The sequence below is a fragment of the Equus asinus genome, chromosome 10 (genome assembly GCF_041296235.1).
Source record: "Equus asinus isolate D_3611 breed Donkey chromosome 10, EquAss-T2T_v2, whole genome shotgun sequence".
In the NCBI taxonomy this organism is placed as follows: Eukaryota; Metazoa; Chordata; class Mammalia; order Perissodactyla; family Equidae; genus Equus; species Equus asinus.
Window position 1 is genome coordinate 60084309 of NC_091799.1, and position 21997 is coordinate 60106305.

The 21997-nt window shown below is 39.2% G+C and overlaps 1 protein-coding gene across 4 annotated transcripts in view; it reads right to left on the reverse strand.

Annotated features, from left to right (window-relative positions):
* Positions 1 to 10592: 10592 nt before the first annotated feature.
* Positions 10593 to 21997, reverse strand: part of RGS7BP (regulator of G protein signaling 7 binding protein) — a 101475-nt gene continuing 90070 nt past the window's right edge. For all 4 annotated transcript variants that reach the window (XM_014848512.3, XM_070519596.1, XM_070519597.1 and 1 more), the window contains one exon: positions 10593 to 14689. In XM_014848512.3, the coding sequence (XP_014703998.1) occupies positions 14598 to 14689 (92 nt within the window). In that variant the 3' untranslated portion in view covers positions 10593 to 14597. The remainder of the gene's footprint in view (positions 14690 to 21997) is intronic.

Below are 21997 nucleotides of genomic sequence, written 5' to 3' on the forward strand. Positions count from 1 at the left end.
GACTCTCTACGGGGCTGGCCCTGTGGCTAAGTGGTTATATTTCTGCGCACTCTGCTTCGGTGGCCGGGGTTTGCGGGTTCGGATCCCATGCGGGGAGATGCTCCACTCATCAGCCGTGCTGTGGAGGCATCCCACATACAAAGTAGAGGAGGACTGGCACAGATATTAGCTCAGGGGGAGTCTTCTTCACCAAAAAAGTAATAATAGTAGTAAAAAAATTGTGTGCTTGAAAATCCTGTAAGGAAGACCTTTATTTAAAAAAAAAAAAGGAAGACTCTCTAAAGTTATGTATGTTGGATATAATACACATATAGTAAAATATGCTCTTTTTTTGGTGAATATTTCTGAATTTTGACAAACCGGACACAGTCATGTAACTACTACAATCAAGATATAGAACATTTTTTCACTCACCCCCAAAAATCTCCTAATTGATCAATGACCTCCCTTTTCCCCCAGCACCTGGCAGCCACTGATCTCTTTTTAGTCCCTATATTTTTGCCTTCTCCAGAATGTCATGTAGATAGAATTATTCAGTGCATAGCCATTCGAATTTGGCTTCTTTCATTTAGCGTAACACATTTGAGATTCATCCATGTTGTTGCATGTATCAGTCATTTTTCTGTTCTTTGTTTAGAGATATAATTGACATATAACATTGGATTAGTTTTGGGTGTACAACAGATGTTTGAGTTATTTCTAGTCTTTGGCTGTTATAGAATACAGCCACTATAAGCATTCACATACAAGTTTTTGAGTGGATGTGTTTTCACTTCTCTTGGGTAAACAGTTCAGAATGGAATTGATGGGATGCTAAGTGTGTGGTGTAACTTGATAAGAAACTGCCATGAGATTCTCTAAAGTGGTGGTACCATTTTTTATTTCTATTAGCAATGCATAGAGTTCCTGGTGCTCCATATCCTTGGAAGCACTTTGTATTGTCAGTTTTTCTCCTCCATCTAATGAGTGTGTAGTGTTATCTCACTGTGGTTTTATTTTGCAATTTCTCAGTGACTAATGATGTTGAGCAATTCTTTTGTATATTTATTAGCCATCTGTATATCTTCTTGGATGAAATCTTTCATCAATCTTTTGATTATATATTTTTTATTGGGTTGTTTGTTTTCTTACTGAATTTCAAGAATTCGTCATATATTCCTGATATCAACCTTTTATCAGATGTGTATTTTGCGAACACCTTCTCCCAGGCTGTGGCTTGATTTTTAATTTTTTGACAGTCTTCCGAAGAGCAGAAGTTTTAAATTTTGATGAATTTCAGTGTATCAGTGTCTCTTCCATGGTTTGTACTTTTTGTGTCATATCTAAGAAATCTTTTCCTAATCCAAGTCACAAATATTTTCTTCTGTATTTTTTTCTACAAGTTTTTATCATTTTAAGTTTTCATTTGGGTTTTAAATTTTGAGTTAATTTTTGACCATGGTGCAAGATCTGGATCATTTTTTTGCATATGGACGGCCAATTGTTCCAGCAACAGTTATTGAAAAGACTATGCCTTCTCCATTGAATTGCCTTGGCATCTTCGTTGAAAATCATTTGGCTCTGTGTGTGTGTGTGTGTGTGTGTGTGTGTGTGTCTATTCCTAGACTTTCTGTCCTGTTCCATTGATCTCTGTGTCTATCTTTTTGCCAATCCTACCTGTCTTTATTACTGTAGCTATATATTAAATCTTTAATCAGTTAGTGTGGTTCCCCAGTTTTATTCCTCTTTTTCAAAATTATTTTGGCTGTTCTTAGTGCCTTTGCGTTTCCATATAATTTAGAATCAAGTTGTTGATTTCTACATACATTACATCTTCCAATCTATAAACATGGCATATGGCTCCATTTATTTAGATCATCTTTGATTTCTTTAATCAGCTTTTGTAGTTTTTCAGTATATAGATCTTACACATATTTTGTAAGATTTATACCTTGAGTCTTTCACAGTTTTTGGTGCTATTTCCAATGACACTTTTCAAAATTTCAATTTACAATTGTTCATTGCTAGTATATAAAATCATGCTTGATTTTTTAAACAGTGACCTTGTATCCTGTGACCTTGCTATGCTCGCTTATTAGATCTAGTACCTTTTTGTAGATTTGTTGGGATTTTCTACATAGACAACCATGTTCATTTGCAAATGAAGTTTTATTTTTTCATTTTCCATCCATATGCCTTTAATTTCCTTTCTTGCTCTATTTCACTGACTAGGACCACAAGTATATTAAAAAAAAAATAAGACCTTTATTGCGCAGTTATTATCACCACAGTCAATTTTAGAACATATGCATTGCTCTCAAAAGAAACCCCATACCCATTAGCAGTTACTCCCCACTTCCCTTCCAACTCGCTAACCCTAGGCAACTAGCAGTTCTTTCACTTAGCACAATGTTTTAAAGGTTTACATGTGTTGTAGTATGCATCAATACTTTGTTTCTTCTTACTTACTACCAAATAATATTTCATTGTTTTGCTATACCACATTTTATTTACGTAATCATCAGTTGATTGACATTTGTTTTTTCCTACATTTTGGCTATTATGAATAATGCTGCTATGAATATTTATTTACAGATTTTTGTGTGGACATATGTTTTCATTTCTGTTGGGCATATACCTAGGAGTTAATTTTCTGGGTCATATGATAACTTTACATTTAATCGTTTGAGGAATAGCCTTACTGTACCATTTCTAAAGCAGCTGTACCATTTTACAGTGTTCCAATTTATCCACATTCTAGCCAACATTTGTTATTTTCTGTCTTACAGTAGAGCTTCAGTACAATTTTGGTAAGAGTAAACATCCTCACTTCTTTCTTCTTAGGGAGAAAGCATTCAGTCTTTCACCATTAAGTATAATGTTAGCTGTAGGTTTTTTTGCAGATGCCCCTTATGCTCTTGCGGAAATTTCCCTTAATGCCTAGCTTGCTGAGCTGTGTTGTTTTTTTTAAATCATGAATGGATGTTCAATGTTATCACATGAGATATGCAATGCAGTGTGTTAGGAGATGGCATTTTAGTAGGAGAGTGAAGGGGATTTTTAAAAAATGGAGTTAGATTGGAACAAATTCTCCATGGGAAAGCTTTCCTACGTGATGTAATTAATTCCTTTTTTCTCTCTTCCCTCTCAGCTACCTAGTGCAGTAGGCGAGTTTGTGATGGCTTTTCCTTAGGTACATTGTTCAATCTTACAGATGAAGTGACTGAAACATAGTGACCCAGGATCACATAGAATGAGAAGTACATAGACTTCTGCAGTCAGGCAAGAGCTACAACAAAAATGAAATAAAATAAAATATAGGATATTCTAAAAAGGGAACAATTAGAGAATAAAAAGGAGATAATGAAATAAATAGTTTGCAAAGCCAACTCGAAGCACTGTCTACATTGTCACAGTTCCCTACATTGAGTAATGTAATGGAGACTTTCACCCTGTGAGAAAGTAAAACACAGGAGAAATGATTTCTGAATTGGGGGAGGGGATTTGGGGAAGTCATGGGGAGAATGGACTCCTGGAGGAGGTGGAAGGGGCAAGCCTGGATCAGGTGCCACAGTCAGGGTTCTGAACATCTGTGGCAACATGAATGCTGGTCCACTCTATGCCTAACTTGGGACAAAGACTTTTCTCTCTTCATCCACATGGAGGATGAGTTCTGGTACGGTTAAGGGAAAACCCACAGCTGACTCTGTTCCTTGGAAGGACCCAGAGAACACTTTATTTTCAAGGCAATAAGGAATGTGCTGATGAGGGGAAGAGCAGCATCAATAAGAAGCTTGGTGGAGTCCAACCTCTATAGGCCAGGGCTGTTTATAGATGCTGCTATTTAACTGGGCTCCTAGTAGCAATAGGGATGACAGGATTCTGGGTTAGCAAAGACCAGGTGAGAGCACCTAACTATCAGAAGTGAGATGGGCATAATTACTGTAGTAGGCAGCAAGATTAGAATAACAGCAGGAGAGGCTGAACTGCAGGGATGTTTGAAGATGGCTAATAGTGGTGGTCATTGTATTCCTAGGGGTAAGACAAGTGGGCAGGGTATTACTTAATATTTAGAATTTGAAGAGATCAAAAATGCATGAACAGAAGGCTGACATCAGTTTCCCCAAAGGAAAGTGACAGTCTCTTAAACCAGTTTCCAGACTTGGGACAGTTATCCGAAGCTGAACCTGCATGGACGTTAAGATGGTCCCAGCAGAATATACAAGGTTTATACAGTAATAATTCCTCCAGTCCTTCCCCAAAGGGTCCTATGGATGTTTACCCAGTTAACCAAGCAATGGAGAAAGGAGACTATCTTGATCTTTCAAGGACTTCAGACATAAGGTCTGAGCTGACACTGATACCCAGGGACCTCACTTTTACTAGGGAAAGAACAAAGGAAGGTAAGGTCATAAATGGAGTGCTGGCCCAGATCTGCTTCACAATGGGTCAGCTGTGTCCATGGACCCACCTCATAATCATTTCTCTAGTTCCCAAATATATAATTTTATGGACATACTTAGCAGTGGAAAGTACCATCACATTAATTTCTTGACATGTAGGGGGAGAGCTATTGTAGTAAGAAGGGCTAAGTGGAAGTTCCTGAAGGCTTCTTCCATAGTCATGAAGACAGTTAATCAAAAACATTATTACAAATCAAAGATGATAGAATAGATTCCATGGTGGTGGTTCTTATATCCCCCATTTAATTCACCAGCTTGGTTCCTTCAAAAACTGGATGGATCATGGCAGACGAAATGCACTGCCACAAACTTACCAGGAAGCCCCCGAAATAGCTACTGCACTGAAAGTGGTATCTTTACTAGAACAGATTAATACAGCTTTAGGTATGTCATGAGACTTCAAAACAGTTCCAAAGATCTCTACTAATTGTGCTTTATTGGACAGAAAAAGATACAAGAAGTTCGGAGAGGATCAGGATTCTAGAGAGGCTGTAAGTCCCCAATAAGAGTTGCTACTTTTTTCTCCCCTGCAATAAAGAAACTCTCCTTCAGTGTCCCCAGCAGAGGTTTTTCTGGGGGCAGGTGGAGAGGAAATCCCTAAAAACCCGGGCTGAGTTTTATCAACCCGCCAGTGCATATGCCCTGTTACAAATTACACCATACTCTTATGGGCTTTTATCTAACAGTGAGAACATGGAGGACATATAATATTGTATAATATTATTACATAGCAGCAGTATACCTGGGGTATAGCTCTACTCCGTGTCCTCAGATGACCTTTTGGAACCAGGCCTGTCTACCTCTAGTAGACCTCCCATGTCTACAGCACTCTGTGCTCCCTTTGTGTAATATTTGTTTTCATCACTGAGTGATTGGGTACCTGGGACACAGAATAACTCCATGTTCTCAGAAGACCTTTTGGAACCAGGCTTCTTTATCCCTAGAAGACCTCACCATGCCTCATGATAGCTTAGTCTGAGCCTATTGATCTGAGTGTTCTTTCTAGAGAATGTCTCATTTGTCCACTAAGTTGATGACACCACGTTACCTGGACTTGGTGAATGTGAAGTGGTGAGTACTCTGAATGCCTTGGTAAGACATGAACTCCAGAGGATGGGATATATACCTTACAAAGATTAAGAGGCCTGCTACATCAATGAAATTTTTAGGAGTCCAGTGGTCTGTAGGATGCTGGAACATCCCCTCCAAAGTAAAAACAAGTTACTGTCCCTTGCACCACTAAGAAAGAAACATGAGGCTTGGTTGACCTCTTCAGGTTTGGGAGGCAGTGTATTTTACACCTGGGGAGAGAGCTCTGACCCATTTACTGGCTAATATTAAGAGTGCTGGTTTTAAGTGGATCCCAGAGCAAGAAGGGGATCTGCAGCAGGTTTAGGCTTCAGCGTATGCAGCTCTGTCCCTTGGGTCATATCATCTGGCAGAAGCCATGGTACTAGAGGTATCTGGGTGTAAAAAGATGCTATGGAGATTCTGGCAGACTCTCATAAGAAAGTCATGGCACAGATCCTTAGAGTCAAGAGCAAGGCCATGCTATCTGCAGCACAGAATGATACAGCATTCAAAAAGCAGTTCCTTGGGGCCAGCCCCGTGGCCAAGTGCTTGGGTTCACACGCTCCGCTTCAGAGGCCCGGGATTTCACCAGTTCGGATCCTGGGCGCGGACATGGCACTGCTCATCAAGCCATGCTGAGGTGGCATCCCACATAGCACAACCAGAAGGACCTACAACTAGAATATACAACTATGTACTGGGGGGCTTTGGTGAGAAAAAGGAAAAGAAAAGAAGACTGGCAACAGATGTTAGCTCAAGTGCCAATCTTTAAAAAAAAAAAAAGCAGCTCCTGGCAGAGATGGAGGCTGTGAATGTACCCAACAGCGTTGGCTTTGTGGTGGACAGAATAATGGCCCTCCAAAGATGTTTATGTCCTAATTCCTGGTAGCTGTAAGTATCTTACTTTACTCGGAAAAAGGGAATTTGCAGATCTGGTTATGTTAAGGATCTTGAGATGGGAAAGTTATCCTGAATTATCTGAGTGAGCCCACTGTAACAATGAAGGTCCCTATAAGAGGGAGGTTGAAGAGTCAGAGTCAGGGAAAGATATCCATTGTTCCTACACACACACCACCAAGCAGAAGCCGCCATCTAAATAGAGTGATGGCATGGCCTCTTAAAGGAGAGGGCACTTTGCCACACTGGGTGCTAACCTTCAGGATGCACTATACTTTTTAAATCACTGGTGACTATTTGGTTTTGAGTCACTGATACACAGAATATATGGGTCCAAAAATCAAGGGGTGAAAGTAGGAGGGACCCCAGTGATCCACTGAGAAATTTGTGCTTCCTATTTGGGGGTCTTGACGTCTGGGTGCTGGTGTGGAGAAAATAAGTGTTCCACTAAACTTTAACCTACCACTGCCATCTGGTCACTTTGGATTCCTCATGCCCGAAAACTAACAGGCAAAAAAAGAGTGACCATAATGACAGAGGTTATTGGCCCTGAGATCATGAGGAGAGAGGCTACTGCAACATACTAAAGTCACAGAGGACTATGTTTGGCACTCAGATGACCCAGTGGGTCACCTCTTGTTCTGCTTATGTCAAGTTTAACGGTAAATGGGTGAGTACAATATGCACCGACTAAGGGCATGGTAAACAGATCTCAGACCCCTGGGAGTTGAATGTCTGTGTCATCATACCAAGCAACAATGGCAGACTAGGATGAAGGGAATCTAGAATGGGTGGTAGTGAAGGGAGATGATGAGTATCAACTATAGAGGCTTGGGACCAAATACATAAGTAGAGGCTGTGCTTTATCCCACTATCCCTCTTTTTGTATATGTGAATTGCAACAACAGAATCCAGAAGAAGCTATACCTGTATGGAGAAAATCAATGTGAGAAGCAAGTGGATCTGAGCAGTGCTGGGGTGAGTGTTCTAGGTGCACTGGTGGCTGCCCAGATTTGTTTTACTGAAACACAGCACCCATCTCTCAGCTGCTGAGTGTTGGCTGCTAATGACAGTAAGCAACACTTAGGTTTTGTTCAGTTGACATTATAATGGTTTTATTCTTTCATCTGGTTGTATATGGCTGTAATGGAGTTCATTTCTTTTTACTGCTCTCAAGTATTCTATTGTATCAATATAGCATAATTTACTTATCCATCCTTCTGTTGACGGATCTTTGAATTGTTTATGTTTTTGACTATTACAAATAATGCCACTATGGATATCCTTTTACCTGTCTTTGAATACACGCACATACATTTCTGTTGGGTTTCTATCTAGGAGTGAAACTATTGGATCATAGGGTATGCATATCTTCTAAGACAGTAGATAATGTTGAACAGTTTGCCAAAGTGATGTGTGTCCTGTTAGGAACTATTTTACAATTCTGTGGGTATGAGGATATTCTCCTTTATCATCTCTGGATGCTTTATTGTTTTACCTTTTACCCTTAGATCAATAATTAACTTGGTATAAGGCAAGGGTAAAATTTAATTTTTTTTCCATAGAAACAATTGACTATTTGATTTAAGAACACTATTTATTTAAAAGATTTCCCTTTGTCCACTATTCTGCCACACAATATCCCGCAATGTTTCATTTGTTTGATTTTTCTCATAAGAGAGCTTTGGTTCTATGCAAGTAACTGGCCAGTTATTTGGTTGAAACTTCTGTGATATTGATATTATCTTCGTTTTACTCTGAGGAAACTGAGGCTTAACAGAAGTTAATTTAGTGAATAGTTTCTTCTGTACAAACATTCACATTATTAATGCCTTAAAAAAGATAGAAAGTATTAATTAATTAATTTAATGAAGCAGATAACAGTATGGAGATTGGTGATCCAGGTCTGCCAAGACACTTCTGTCATCTTCACGTGGTGTCCATTTCTGGGTCTAAGACAGTTATTTCAGCTCTTACCCTCATGTTCTCATTGCAGCCCAGTGTGAAGAGAAGAGCATAGAAATGCATGCCCCTTGTTTTAGGGTTGTTACCTAGAAATCATACAATTACACTCATCCTATTGACCCAAATTCAGTTATATAGCCACACCCAGAACCAACGAAGCCTGTGGAGTCTTCACCTTAGGTGGCCCATGTCTTACTGAAATTTGGGGTCTCTGTTACTAAAGGAAGAAAGGAGAGAATGGATATTGGAACGGCTAGCCATAGTTGTGTACTTGGTTGCAATACGTCTGAGACTCACACAAAAGTCTGCGTAACTCCAGGCTGTTCTGTACAGCCCTTGACAACTAGCTGGACTGCAACAGCTTGCCTTTAGAAAAACTTCTCAGGGTACATTCCTGTCAGAATTTAATTCCTAGATGTCTCTCCTGACCTGTATATAACTTCCTTTTACTAGAAAATAAAATTATTTAACTCAATGTATTTTTTTTTTGTCGTAGCTATTAGGAAAACTGAGCTAAATTTAAAGACGATAAGCTATAAGCTATTGTTAGTGAACAAGTTTCCAAAGCCTCTTTTAATCCTCCTCTATGACTTCGCTTTCACTTAATTCTCTCTCTCTCTTACCCTCTCCCTCTCTTCCTCCCATCCCCCTGCCTCCTCCCCACCCCACTTTGTCTGTCTCTCCCTGTTTTACCTTCACAAGTGATGGCGCCCTGGTGTTTTCTCTCCGTATCCCCACTGCCCACATTTTGAAGATAAGGACTAAGTAAAGGGGGTGGGGAGGTGGGGAGGATGAGGGCCAAGGTGAGTCACCACATCCCTTTCACTTTTTCATTTTTTTTTAAAACTTTTATTATTAGTTTTTATTACACAAGTAATACATATTCATTGTAGAAAAATTAGAAAACACAGAAAAGCAAAAAGAAAAAATAATCACCCATAATCCCACTACCTATAAATAACTACTATTAACATTTTAGTGTATGTCCTTCTAGCTTTCTTATGCATATATATATACATACATAGATATATTTATATATAATTTTCTTTTTTACAAATATTGTGTCATACTATACATACTGTTTTATAACATGTGTTTTTCATTTAATACATATTGTGAACATTGTTCTTTATTCCCTGAAAAAATTATACAGATACTACATGCTCATTGTGGAAATATCAGAAATTACAGATATGCAAAAAGAAAATATAATTGCTCCAAATCTCACCTCCCAGAGATAAATGCTGTTAACATTTTAGCAAATATCCTTTCCAACTCTAATGCACACGTGTATATATATATATATTTTAAATGAGATCACACTATAGATATTCTGTAACTTCCTTTTTCATTTAACAATATAGCTTGTTCATTTCAATAAATATACATATGGTGCTTATTCTTAACTGGTGCACAGTATTCCATTGAAAGGTTTTACTATATTTAACCAACACTATACTGTAGGCTTATTTACATTTTTTCCATTCCTCCAAATAATGCTGCTGTAAGCTTTCTTTCCTGCATATACTTTTTGAACAATGAATGAAGGTTTCTTAGTTCATTTTTTTCTGATCCGTTTAAAGAGAATTTCCCTAAAGTGGAATTACTTGGCATACACTAAAACTATATTGCCAAAATATTTTCCAGAAGGGTCAAATGAATTTACACTCTTGTTGACTTTGTGAGAGAATGTTTATTTCCACACTTCCTTGCTGTCCCTGGAAACTTTAATTCTTTATACCCTTTGCCTTTCTGATACATAAAAAGGAGTTATCATAATAATTCACATTTTTTGATTACTAGTATTTTCAAATATTTTCATACTTATTATTAGTGCATTATTTTAATTTATGGTACATTGCCAGTCTTTGTTCTTGGCTCAATTTTCTACTGGAAAGTTTGATTCTTTTTGAGTCATAAAATGTCATTTACTCATGCATTCATTACTCACTCATTCAGTAAACATGTTTTCAGTGTTTGCTTTGCATCTAGCACTGTGTTAGATTTGAGGATATGACAGTTAGCAGAATGGGCATGGTTGTGGCCTTCTTGAACTTCCAGTTTAGTGGAGATAGACTATTAAACAAGCAATAATGAAAAAAGCACAATGAGGAAAGAATGAAATGGGAACACTTGGCTGGGAAGGGGGCTGTAGATCATAGAAACTTCCCAAAGGTAATGGAGTTTAAGCTCTTGACATATATCAGAGACCTATACTCTTTGTTGCATGTATTTCAAATTTTGTTTTCTCTTAATTTGGTTTGTTATTTTTTACTGTATAGGAGTTTTGCATTTTTAATTGGTCAAATCCATCCATCTTTTCCATTGTGGTTTCTTCCTTTGGTGTCATGCTTAGAAAGCCTTTTGTCCACAGTAAAATTACATAAACATTCATTAATATTGCCTGCTAGTCCTTTTATATGTTTATTTATGTGCTTTACCATTTAAATCTTTACTTCACCTAGAATTTATTTTGATGAAAGTTATGAGGTATAGATCTAATATTTCCCCCAACAAATGGCTAACCAGTTATTCCAATATAACTTACTTAATAAGCCAGGCTTTCTCCCAGATTTGAAATGTCATCCCAATTCTTCTGTGTTCTTGGGTTTATTTCTGGACTTTATATTCAATTTTAGTGATTTATTCTAGGCTAACAGCATCACTGCTTTTTCTCATCCTATCTATATTTACCTGAAAGTTGAGCATTTTACATTTGGTGATGTTCTAGAACACAAAGAAATGATAGGCATTGCTTAGGTATGTGTATGGGGGTGGGAGTTAGTCTGGATGATATCTTTAATCCTTTCAACTTTGAGACTTCCAGAGTCTGAAATTCCATGTGGGATCATTGTTAATCTGGCATTGTTTGCTGTCTAAAAGAAATTAGATGCTTTTATCCTCTGTGTATTCGTTTTCCCATCTCACTCTAAAGCCCAGCTTTCAGTAGGTGGCAGTATTGCCAAACAGTAAGTATCCCAACTGTTATAAAAGCGCTGAGGAACAAAATGATCTGGCAGGATTTTAGAGCTTCCTCAAGAGCTTTCAGTAGAGGAGGTATCAAGGCCGTGCTAGTTCTAAAGTCCTCTTTGCACCCCTGAACAATGGTGCAACCAGAAGTGTGCAGTGAATCCGTTCCTAGATGTGTGCAAAACATTAGTGGACAGATTTTTTAAAGTGACACCTTGGCCTTGAGGCATTTCTTTACATACTTTATCCAAAAGTGCCTTTGGGCCCAGCCACTAACTGATGTAAAGCCTGGAATTGTGGTTTGAAAGAATATGATTGTGGTGGGATTCAGGTGATTTTTATTTTCTTTATATTTGGTAGTATTTTTCAGATTTCCCACAAAGAACTTATATTGCCTCTACAATCTGAAAAAAAAAATCAACGTGGGGTATTAAAAATATGGTGGTAAAATGGATGATTGTGTGCCAGAAAAAGTTCGCATCCTTTTCTGTTTCACCTCAGGGTTATTGCTAATCTGAGAGCAAACTACCAGCAGGAAGCCAAGACAGTAGAACCAAATGCCATGGAACTACACCTGAGAAAGTCCTTTGGTAGGTGAGAGGAGGGTGGGGTCAGCTCCTAAAGAGATGCATTGGCATATCAAATGGGAGACGGTGAATTACCTATTGCAACCATGAGCCAGTGTAGGTTATTAGACTTTGAGCACTAAATTTAACTTTAGGACCTGCTAGTGAAAGAAGATCTATAAATCTTGGAGTGTGTCCACAGGAACTACAAAACTGATCAAAGGCTGGGAAACAGGCACTATGAATAAAAGATAAGGTGGCTGCATTTATTTACCTTAGCTATGGAAAGCCCAGCAAGGGAATTAGACAAATTCCCATCTCCATGGATAGCTACTATAGCCCTCCCAGACACGGAGGTGAGACCTGAATTTATTAACAGTCTTCAGTTGTACAAAGGACATTGCACAGAAGGTAAGTGTTACTTTCACACTGAGACTAAGGCGAGAGTGAGCACAAATTAACCAAGCAGAAGTGATTTAGCTCAGGCATTAAGAATAACGTGCTGAACACCAAGGTTGGGCTTATCAGTTCATAACTTTGCATGGATTAGTAGGAACTAATTTGAAGCTAAGGGTTCAATATAGTGGAAGGGTGGGAGAGGGCAGAGACAGGAGCTGAGAGCGTGCCAAATTGGGCTGCTTTATAATTTCTAAAACAATGAACCTGAAGTGATTTAACCTCAGGGGATGAAAATGAACCACATTCAGGAAAGGATATTAAGCTTTAATCAAACCTGATTTACAAAAATCAGGGTTTGCAGACCAGGTAAATCTGGAAGTGGTTACCTGCCTTGCAAGGGAATATTTACCCTAGGTGTCTTTAAATAGCATATTCCCACAAACTGTTTTTACAAATATTTGATTTAGAAAATTGTTTTTTTTTTTTCATAAACTTTCAAGGGTACTTCTTATAAAAGTCAAGCATCCCTATAACCATGCATTAGTTAATTACCAGTTCATTGGAACACAACTCTGGACTCCAAGAATAAGGCTAAAAACCAGCTGGTATAATGTAAATAGAGACCTGCATAGCCTTTTGAGATCTCTTCCAACCCTTTAGTCCTTCACTTTCAATCAAAAAAGCCAGAAGACAATTCCAAGTATAATTTCCACAAACATCAGATATTAGGTTGAACTATATGAAATTGTCATTTTTGTAGGTCAAAACAGTCAAATATCAGCAATTTCATATAATTCAACCTAATACAATAATTATTCTGGTAGTTCATTTCTACCTCTCTTCATCTTCACTAAAGCTAAAAGCTTTAACATATTTACTTTTTAGGTCAAAACATTGGTGGGCATATAAACGCCTGTGCATATAAGTACTGAGAAACTATGGGGTTGGGACTAAAGATGCATCCTGGATAAACCACTTATAGGCATCTACCTCATCCTTTTATTGTCCTAGATAGTTGCGCCTCGTGTCTGACTTTAGGATTTTTCAGTTTATGGAAAACAAGAGAAGTCCAAAGGTCTGATTTCTCACCCCATGGGAAATTCTGTCTGGGAAATGGGCCAAAGGAAGAACAAGGGAAAATATAACAAAATTTGTACCATGTTACAAGTTTAGTGGAGGAAGATCACAACAAATCTGTGAGCCAAAAAACAAAGCGTGTGGTTTCCTCCTTTCTAAAATATAGTATTGCTTATGTGTCCTGCTGTCAAGATTCTAAGCATAAGACAAGACACCAAGTACACATTGGAAAAGTCATATCTGCATAGTCATCTAAAATGAGACAAGCTTAGCTTAACTAAAAAGATTTTATTAACAATGTAAAATGTTAAATATTTTTACGATCTGAGCTAATTCCAGCATGCCCTATAAGATTTAACACTACGCTGATGTGCAGACATCATGCTTCAGATTTCAATTAGAACAAAATGTGAGAATATTCAATTTTACATTTGAGGGTAATTGGATATGGTACTACACCATTTCCTAACTGGATTACTTCACTCTTCAAGAAGCTGAAAAAGACAACATTGGATCAAAAGGAAATTAGTTGCCCATATGCATGGTACGAAGGTATTAGGGTTATTGTGTATTTACAAAATTTAAATACTTTTCATATATGGTTTTGTTGCATTATAAATTAAGATATTCTTATGTTGAAGCTGTTAGATTCTGACAGAATGGAAGACTAAATGTAAATGAGTGCAGAGAAAGCAATAGGTGAAGTGGTATATGATTGATTATAATATTATTTCTAATGATATTGATAGATTGGATTTTTGAACACAGTTTTGCAGTTTTAAATAGGTTTCTATGTTTAAAGACTTATTTCATATATGATAAATTGTTAACATGAGATCAGCAAGAGCTATAGATATACTATCATACATGAAATAATTTTTCTCTGTATAATTCATTTAAAAAAAACCTCTAAGTAATTTAAAAATCATAATTCTTGCTTCTGTCATGGTATGGTTTGGAGCAGACATGCACAATGTCAGCTTTAAAAATATTTTTAAAAACAGCCTGCTTTTTGAATCTTTTTTTTTTCTTGACAGCAGCTGCTTTCAAATGTAAAATCATTTAAGAGGGCAGGGGAGGCGGATCAAAGCAATAAGGAAGCATAGAAAACATAGTCAAAACCCAATAACTGTGGTGCGGCTGACTGGAGGTCCTTGGGTTCTGTGATATTTTCAGGTCTTCCCAATGGTGGGTTTCCAGGAGGAATCGCCTAGCTTGAGACGAGACAACACAGCCCAAAGAACCTTCTCTTCCGTCTTCTACCCAGGGGGTAGGGAGTCAGATTTAGAAGGCTGCTGTCATCTGTGACGGGACAGAAAGTACAGATGAGTGAGGTACAGACAAAATCACCTGCTTTTTATGAATTGGCTTTAAAAATGCACCCTTGTTTGAATCAAGGCTTTGTTAACCTCAGCAGTATTGCCATTTTGGACCAAATAATTCTGGGTTGTTTGGGGCTGTCCTGAGCCTTGTAGGATGTTTAGCAGCATGCCTGGCCTCTAGTCACTAGATGCCAGTAGCACTTTCCCACCAGTTGTGACAACCAAGAATGTCCCCAGATGTGGCCAAATGTTCCTTGGAGGAGGGGTAAATAGCCCACAGTTGAGAACTACTGCTTAGAACTAAATTCAAACTGCTTCTGGGCAATCTTTCAGCTGAGAGAAGTATAGCTTCTTAGAAAGAGCCCACGCGTAAGAGTAAGGTGAGCTTCTTTTCTAAACTTGCCTCTGCTATTTACTAGCTCTGTGGCTTTCAACATGGAACTTAAACTCACTAAGCTTCAGTTTCCCCTTCTGTAAAACAGAATTTAATAATACCTTAGATGAGCATTAAATGAAATAATCTATGAAAAACATTTAGCTTGGGTGGTGATGTTGGAGCTTAGTATAGAGGAAGCACTCAGTGAATATAGCTATTATTAACTCTTTTCCTTTACATAGGACCATTGCCTCCACTCACCTACTTTATGCCTCAGGAAGAAGTTTCAACTATTCCTCAATGTGTCCTTCCCTAGCACTTTCCATACATTTCTTTACACAAGGGCATTCAGAGAACATTGCTAGCTGTTGAACTCATAAGTTTTGGTTTGAAATTTTCAGCATGACGACAAGTAGAGGAAGAAATAAACTGGTAAACCACATCTGGTTCAATGAGCTGGGTTTTTAAGAAACAGTACAGTCCAAAAGAGAGGGTAGGTAGAAACAACCTGTTGGAGTAGAACTGGTCAGTCTGTGTGCTAGAGGCTGGAGAAAGACCAGAAGGAAATAACCTGGAAATTGCCAAGTAGGGCAGTGCTAGGACATGGTCAGGCTGGAGCTAGGGGCGACCCTATGGCTGTTGGCTCTGGAAACTGCTGTGGACCTAAATTCTGCCTGGACTAGTTGCACTGCCCTCCTAGAGTGGAGTGAAGAGCCTCCCTCCTTTTCCATCCTAACTTTGAGGATACAAGACCTTGGGAAAGAGCTCAGTATCAGGAGTTAGAGGAAGAGATGGGTATAGAAAAGAACATGCCCCACCTCAATAAGACTGGTTTGTACATGGGGGTTGGTTTTCTTGATTCCTGAGCCTAGACACTCAGGAAACTGTCAGGAACAAAAATGAGTCCCGGCTTTCCAGTCCTCTTACATAAATTGTGTCATCCAAGTGACTGGGCTTTTCCTCCCCTTCCCCAAAGGCTCACATGTGTCATGCTTATTTGTAAATTAGCATCACCCACCAAGTTGACCACGCTCCTTGGAATGGTGCTCTATGTTATACATTCAGATGAAGCAGTGAGTCGGGGCCAGAGAAAAATCAGGTGGCACATCCAATTAATCAAACAGTCCACTCTTCTAGGCTCTACAGATTGAAATTCTCTTTTAAAACTCATATTTTGCTTACATGGAGAAAAAGAGGACTCTCTTTGTCCTTTCATAGTGAAAAGGAATTCACTATAATCTAGATGTCAACATTTTGAGACTAAAAATAGGACATCACTCTTTTATAGTTAAACTTGTCCCAAATAGTTATGACACTGAAAGCAATGTCAGATACTATATATGAGCCTGATTTCTCAGGAGAATCTTTCAGAGCTGGAGCATGATATATTTGGAACAGAAAGAAACGATTACTCACTTTCTCATCATTTTTTAGGACTCATTTGTTTAACCAGCAAATGATCAATGAACTTAACCTAACTGGATAAAAAGGCAAAGATACAGCAGACTCTGAAGTGTAAAGAATTTTACCTCTTGATATCTCTTTGGATGCTGACTACACTTCCTAAAGCCCTGGAATTCAATGCTTCCTTGGAACAGAATCATCAAAACTATGAAGATATTTATAGGAGGAGAAAAATCTTATTTCTATTTCTTTAAGACTTGGAAGATCTATTTCCTCAATTCTCATATATCCTTCTTTTTCCCCAAACATTTAAGAGACTGGGGAAGTGACCTAACTGGTATTTATATATTATAAAATGCAATTCTGATGTGTATTATTCCCACTACTGCAATGTTGTATATTCAAAGGAAGTATGTATGTGTGTGTTGTGGTATGCATATGCTGTGGTGGCATGTTTGCTCCCATTCTCTCTTTTTCGTGTATATTAAAAGCATACAGGTATTATGAGATTTGTATCAAGGCTGACCCTTGTACTTGTGCATTCATTACAGTAAATTAAAAAGTCTTTTGTGCTATTGAAATTCTCCTCACTCAGCCTTCTTTTCACATATATGTGTGTGTGTGTATATATATATATATGTTCACTTGTGAGTGCTGTATGCACACATGCATGCACACACACACAGCATTCTCAAGTGAATAGTGAGTGTTAGAATTGATGAGAAAGTGCTCATATGTTAAGCAAAGGACAGGCTGCCCATTAAGGACTACCGCTGGTTTGAGCCATGTTTGTGAGCTTTTGTGACACCTTTGCCTAGCCCAGAGCTCATCTGATCATCACCTCGGGCTGAGGCGACACAAAAGCTCAAAACTTCTCGGCATAAATTCAGAGCAGCTTTTTACACCACAGGAAGCTGACACCTGCAGTAAATGCCGAAATTCACCCAGCAGTAAATATACCCAGAATGGTTTGAAGTGAATTTTAACTCCAAGGAAAGATGTCTTTCCACATTGATTGAAATCCTTTCTCTGAAGTGATGGGCTGCTGAAAGAATAGGAGCGAAATGGAAATGCGTCCCCAGTCATTCTGAACTTTCTGGGCTAACCCACCTGAACTTGTTGGGAAATCTTTGATTTTTATCGCAAATGTTGGAGATGTTTATAGCATCTTTTCTCCAAAGTGCATACTCTCAGAGAACTGTAACCTAGGACACTTTTAAATGTGAAAATGAAAAGTGAGAAAGGGAAGAGGAGGAAGGAATGCATAGGAGAAAGAGAAAGAAGAGGAGCGTAGGAAATTAGCCATCGGTAAGTTCAAACCTCAGTGATTCCCTGTTTAATTCTTGGATGCTACTACACCCAGTGATGCTTGAGTCCCCTAAAACACAAGAATACCATTTCCCTAGTGTTCAAATTTCTTTTGCTAATAAAAGATTTCTTACATAGATGTTAATAAACAGAAGGACATGGAAATGAGGAAATGAGTTTTCAAATAATGAACAGAGTGTTTGAGTTTAAAGCTCTTCTCAGATAAACTCAAGGGAAGTGCTCATAGTGGAACAGCGGTTGCAAATTTCTATTCCAAAAAAAAAAGAAAAAGAGGAGACCTTCAGCTAACCCAGCGCTTCTCAAACATTAGCTGCATCAGCATCATCTGAGGGCTTGTTAAAGCACAGACTGCTGGCCCCACCTCCAGAGTTTCTGGATCAGTGGGTCTGAGGTGGGACCAGAGAATTTGCATTTCTTACAAGTTCCCAGACCTGTTGATGCTGCTGGTCCTGAGTCCACACTTTGAGAACCACTGAACACCAAAGGCCTGCTAAGTACAAGGCTCTGTGTCAGGTGCTGAAGGTAATACCAGATGGGTCCCAATAGAAAGATGTTTCTTGGCCTCAAGGATCTCTCCTTGAGTAACTAAGGCTTCATTAGGAACACCATAAGAGAGATACTAATACAATGCTACAAGAATTCCCAGACGGGGAAATTATTCCCATCTGGAGGAGAAGGCAGAAGATGTTCACAACAGATTCATGGAGGCCTTGGCATTCATGCTGGGCCACAAGGGTGAGGAAAACTTGGACATTTGGTGAGGAGGGGGAGAGGGGTGGGAAGGTGTTCTGGATGAACAGAGCAGTGTAAACAAAGACATGGAGGTCAAAGGCAGCCTCATTTTGGGTCCAAGTAAACAGTCCAGTCTGGCTGGAATGAAGGGCATATGAAGGAGGGGATAGTACAAAACAGAACTACTTAGAATTCTCTAAATATGGCTATATCTTCTCTTGCCTCCCTGCCTTTACACACACCATTTCTTTTTCCAGAAAAGTCCTTCCTTCTTAGACAAATGCCAGTCCCTCCTTCTTCAAGATTAGCTTAAGCATGTTTTTCCCTGCAAAGTCTTTTCTGACTGCTCCATGCATCTGCATTCCTTTGTGCTTCCATCCCTTCTATAAACAACTGCTATAGTCCTTTGCACATTATTTGGTTCCAACCCTATCTACCATCTGTAAGCAACTCTTTACAAAAGTCTTGATAAATGTACCCTTGCTGCCCCAGCTCTTCATCTCCCACTTACTCCCCAACCCTCCTAACTAGGCTTCCAGGCCCAAAATTCCAAGTAAGCTGCTTTGCCAGCACAACCAGTGACTGCCTTGTTGCCAAATCCCTTGGACAGTTTCAGTTCTTATCTAGTTTGACTGCCCTGAGCTATTAGCCATTCCTTCCTTGCAACTTTCTTTGATATATTTCATAATGCTTCTCTGGTTTTCTCCTCAGTCCCCTTTGTAAACTGCTCTCCTTTTTCCTAAAACTTTAAATTTTGGTATTCCAGGGCTCTTCTCTATGCACACTCTCCTTGGGTCATCTCAACCATTCTTAGGGTTTCAATTGCCATTATGCTGATGATGCTTAAAGCTGTATTCCCAGTCCTCCCAGCTCACATGTCTCACCTCAGCACAAGACTTATATATCCATTATTAATCACTGAGAATGCTCTTGGAGTCCCCTCATGTCCAGAGCTTCAATCATCCTCTACTTCTACTGCTCCTCCTCTGTTCTCTCTAACTTAGTGAATGACACCATGATTTGTTCTGGTTTCCAAGTCTGACCCTGGGTTTCATCTTTGATTCTGCCTTCTCTCTTATGTACTTCATCCGACTGGCCGTATGTTCTTCTCCAACTCCCTGGATTCTGGTCAGATCTTAAGCATTTCTCACCTGGATTATTACATTTGCCTCTTAACTGAATCCCTCCAATGGCTTCAGGATAAAGTCCAAACCTCTTAACATGGTTTACGGGTGCCTTAATGATATAGGGCCAGCTACCTCTCTACTCTCTCTCCTAAGCCTCTTTTCTAACCACTTTTCTAACTAATGAAGTGTTTGTAGTTCATCAAAATGCCCCACTCTTTCATCGCCCCACATGCCTTCACATATCCAGAATCTCCTGCCTAGACTATCTTTTTTCCATCTCTTTCTTTGGCTAACTCTGATTCATCCTAAAAAATCTCAGCTCAGATGCTTCCCAAAAAGCAATTCTCAATACCGCCCCCTCACCTTACAAATCAAATCTGGCTAGGTGAGAATCCAATATGCCCCTGTAGCAACCTGTGTCTAACTATTACAGCACTGTTATATTCTAAGCACTAATTTCTCCGTCTTTCCAATTGTGTATGTGTGTGTGTGTTAGTTGTTTCCAGAATTCACACACCCTACCCTGAAGACCCCATCACAATCTTTGCAAGGGGAGGCATATGTCATTTAAAAAAGCTTCCCAGGTGATTCTTTCAATTTGTTCTGTTGAGATGGAGAGCCTCTAGGGGAGAGATACCCCCAGCACCTGACACAGGACTTGGCACATCATAGGTGACCATCACATGTTGGATGATGGTGGGGACAGTGGATGCTAGGGTGAGAAGTCTATCTTTCCTTCAGTAGACAATGGGTAGACATTTAACATTTGTGAATAGGGGCTCAACATAATCAGAGTAATGCCTTAAGAAACTGGTGTGTGATCAGTGATGTGTGGATTAGACTGGAGGAGAAAGAGGGATTATGTCATAGTGAATCCTAGACAAAAGGCTGCAGAAATTACAAAGGATATGAGGTTGCTGGAGTAAAAACTGCTCAGAGTAACATTCAGACACTAGCCTGAAGCACAGAAAGTTTTATATGAGGCCCTGGGGGAAGGACCTAAAAGCTTGTCTCCAGGTTAGCAGGTGGCATAACCGCCCAGTGTTCTTCAGCCAGATATCGGAGAACTCTTCTGCCTGACGTGGCTAGGCTGGTTCTGGATACGGAGGTCCAGATAGGACCGAATTGGGGGTATGAGTCTGGGGAACTGTTCCTGAACTCAGTTTAGTCTGGAGTAGAATTGTCTACAGGAGGTGACCCATTCTAGAACAGATCCAATTCCTGACTGATCCACTTCAGACTGATGCTAATGCATGGTACAAACAACTGAATTCTAGGCAAGAGTGAATGTGCCAACAGATCCCACAGCATTCATTAAGTCAGAAGTTTGAAAGAGGTGAAACTGTCTTTCAGGCTTATTTTATTTCTGCGGATTTGATTTGTTTGATTACAGCATGCATTTAGAAGAGGCTTGTCCTTCACTTTCCAATCTCCTTTTACCCTTTGTCAGTAACCTTGCGGGCTCTCTACAGGTGGTTCCATTTGTAATCCATTTGACACAGCAAGACTATCATAATTAATGAAGCTCCCTACAGCACCACCAGTGACCCAGAATGTAGGACAGGAGAGGCGCTGGAGCAGTGGAAATAACAGTAGGCTGAGAGCCAGGAGACCCGGACATTGTCGGGAGGCTGCCATGGAGCCGTGGAAGAACAAGGGCGGCTAACTCTTCTTTTGTGCACTTCCTTGTCTCCAGTCTTAAACTGGAAAGATGGAGAAGAAAAGGCCCTGTCTAAAAATGAAAGCATAATCACTAACGATTAAAATTCCTGCTCTTGGCCACCTTCTGTTATTTGCCACTGAAAATCAATTTATAGCAAACTGTTGTTGAGTCAAGTTTTGATTGTGGTAGGAAGAGAGAAGACATGGTTAAATTTTTAAATGCTAAAATAAATGTGGGATAGTTTCTGAGTTGAGGACAAGGATGGAGCCTGGTGAATGGGGGAACATGAGCATTTCCAGTGTAGGCTTCCCCAGCACTTGCCTGGCAGGATTTTCACATGGTCAGTGTTTGAGGTAGGAAAAATGGGGACCAGGTGTGTTATCTTTTCCCTTTTTTCCTCTCTGCTTCAAACACACATGTAAATGGAATAAAAAGAGAAAGGAAATAAGAAGCCAGAAAGAAAACAGATGGCTTTCTATAATGGTTTTCATCCAGTTAGAATTATGTTTTAACTATAAGGTCCTACGGAAAAGAACTGAAATATATTTTTCAGAATTTTACCCCATATCACTTCCATATTAACACAGACCTGTATAACAGATGAGTCACCTGAAAAGAATTCCGGAAGGTCATGGGAAAGCCCTTACAGTCTATCTC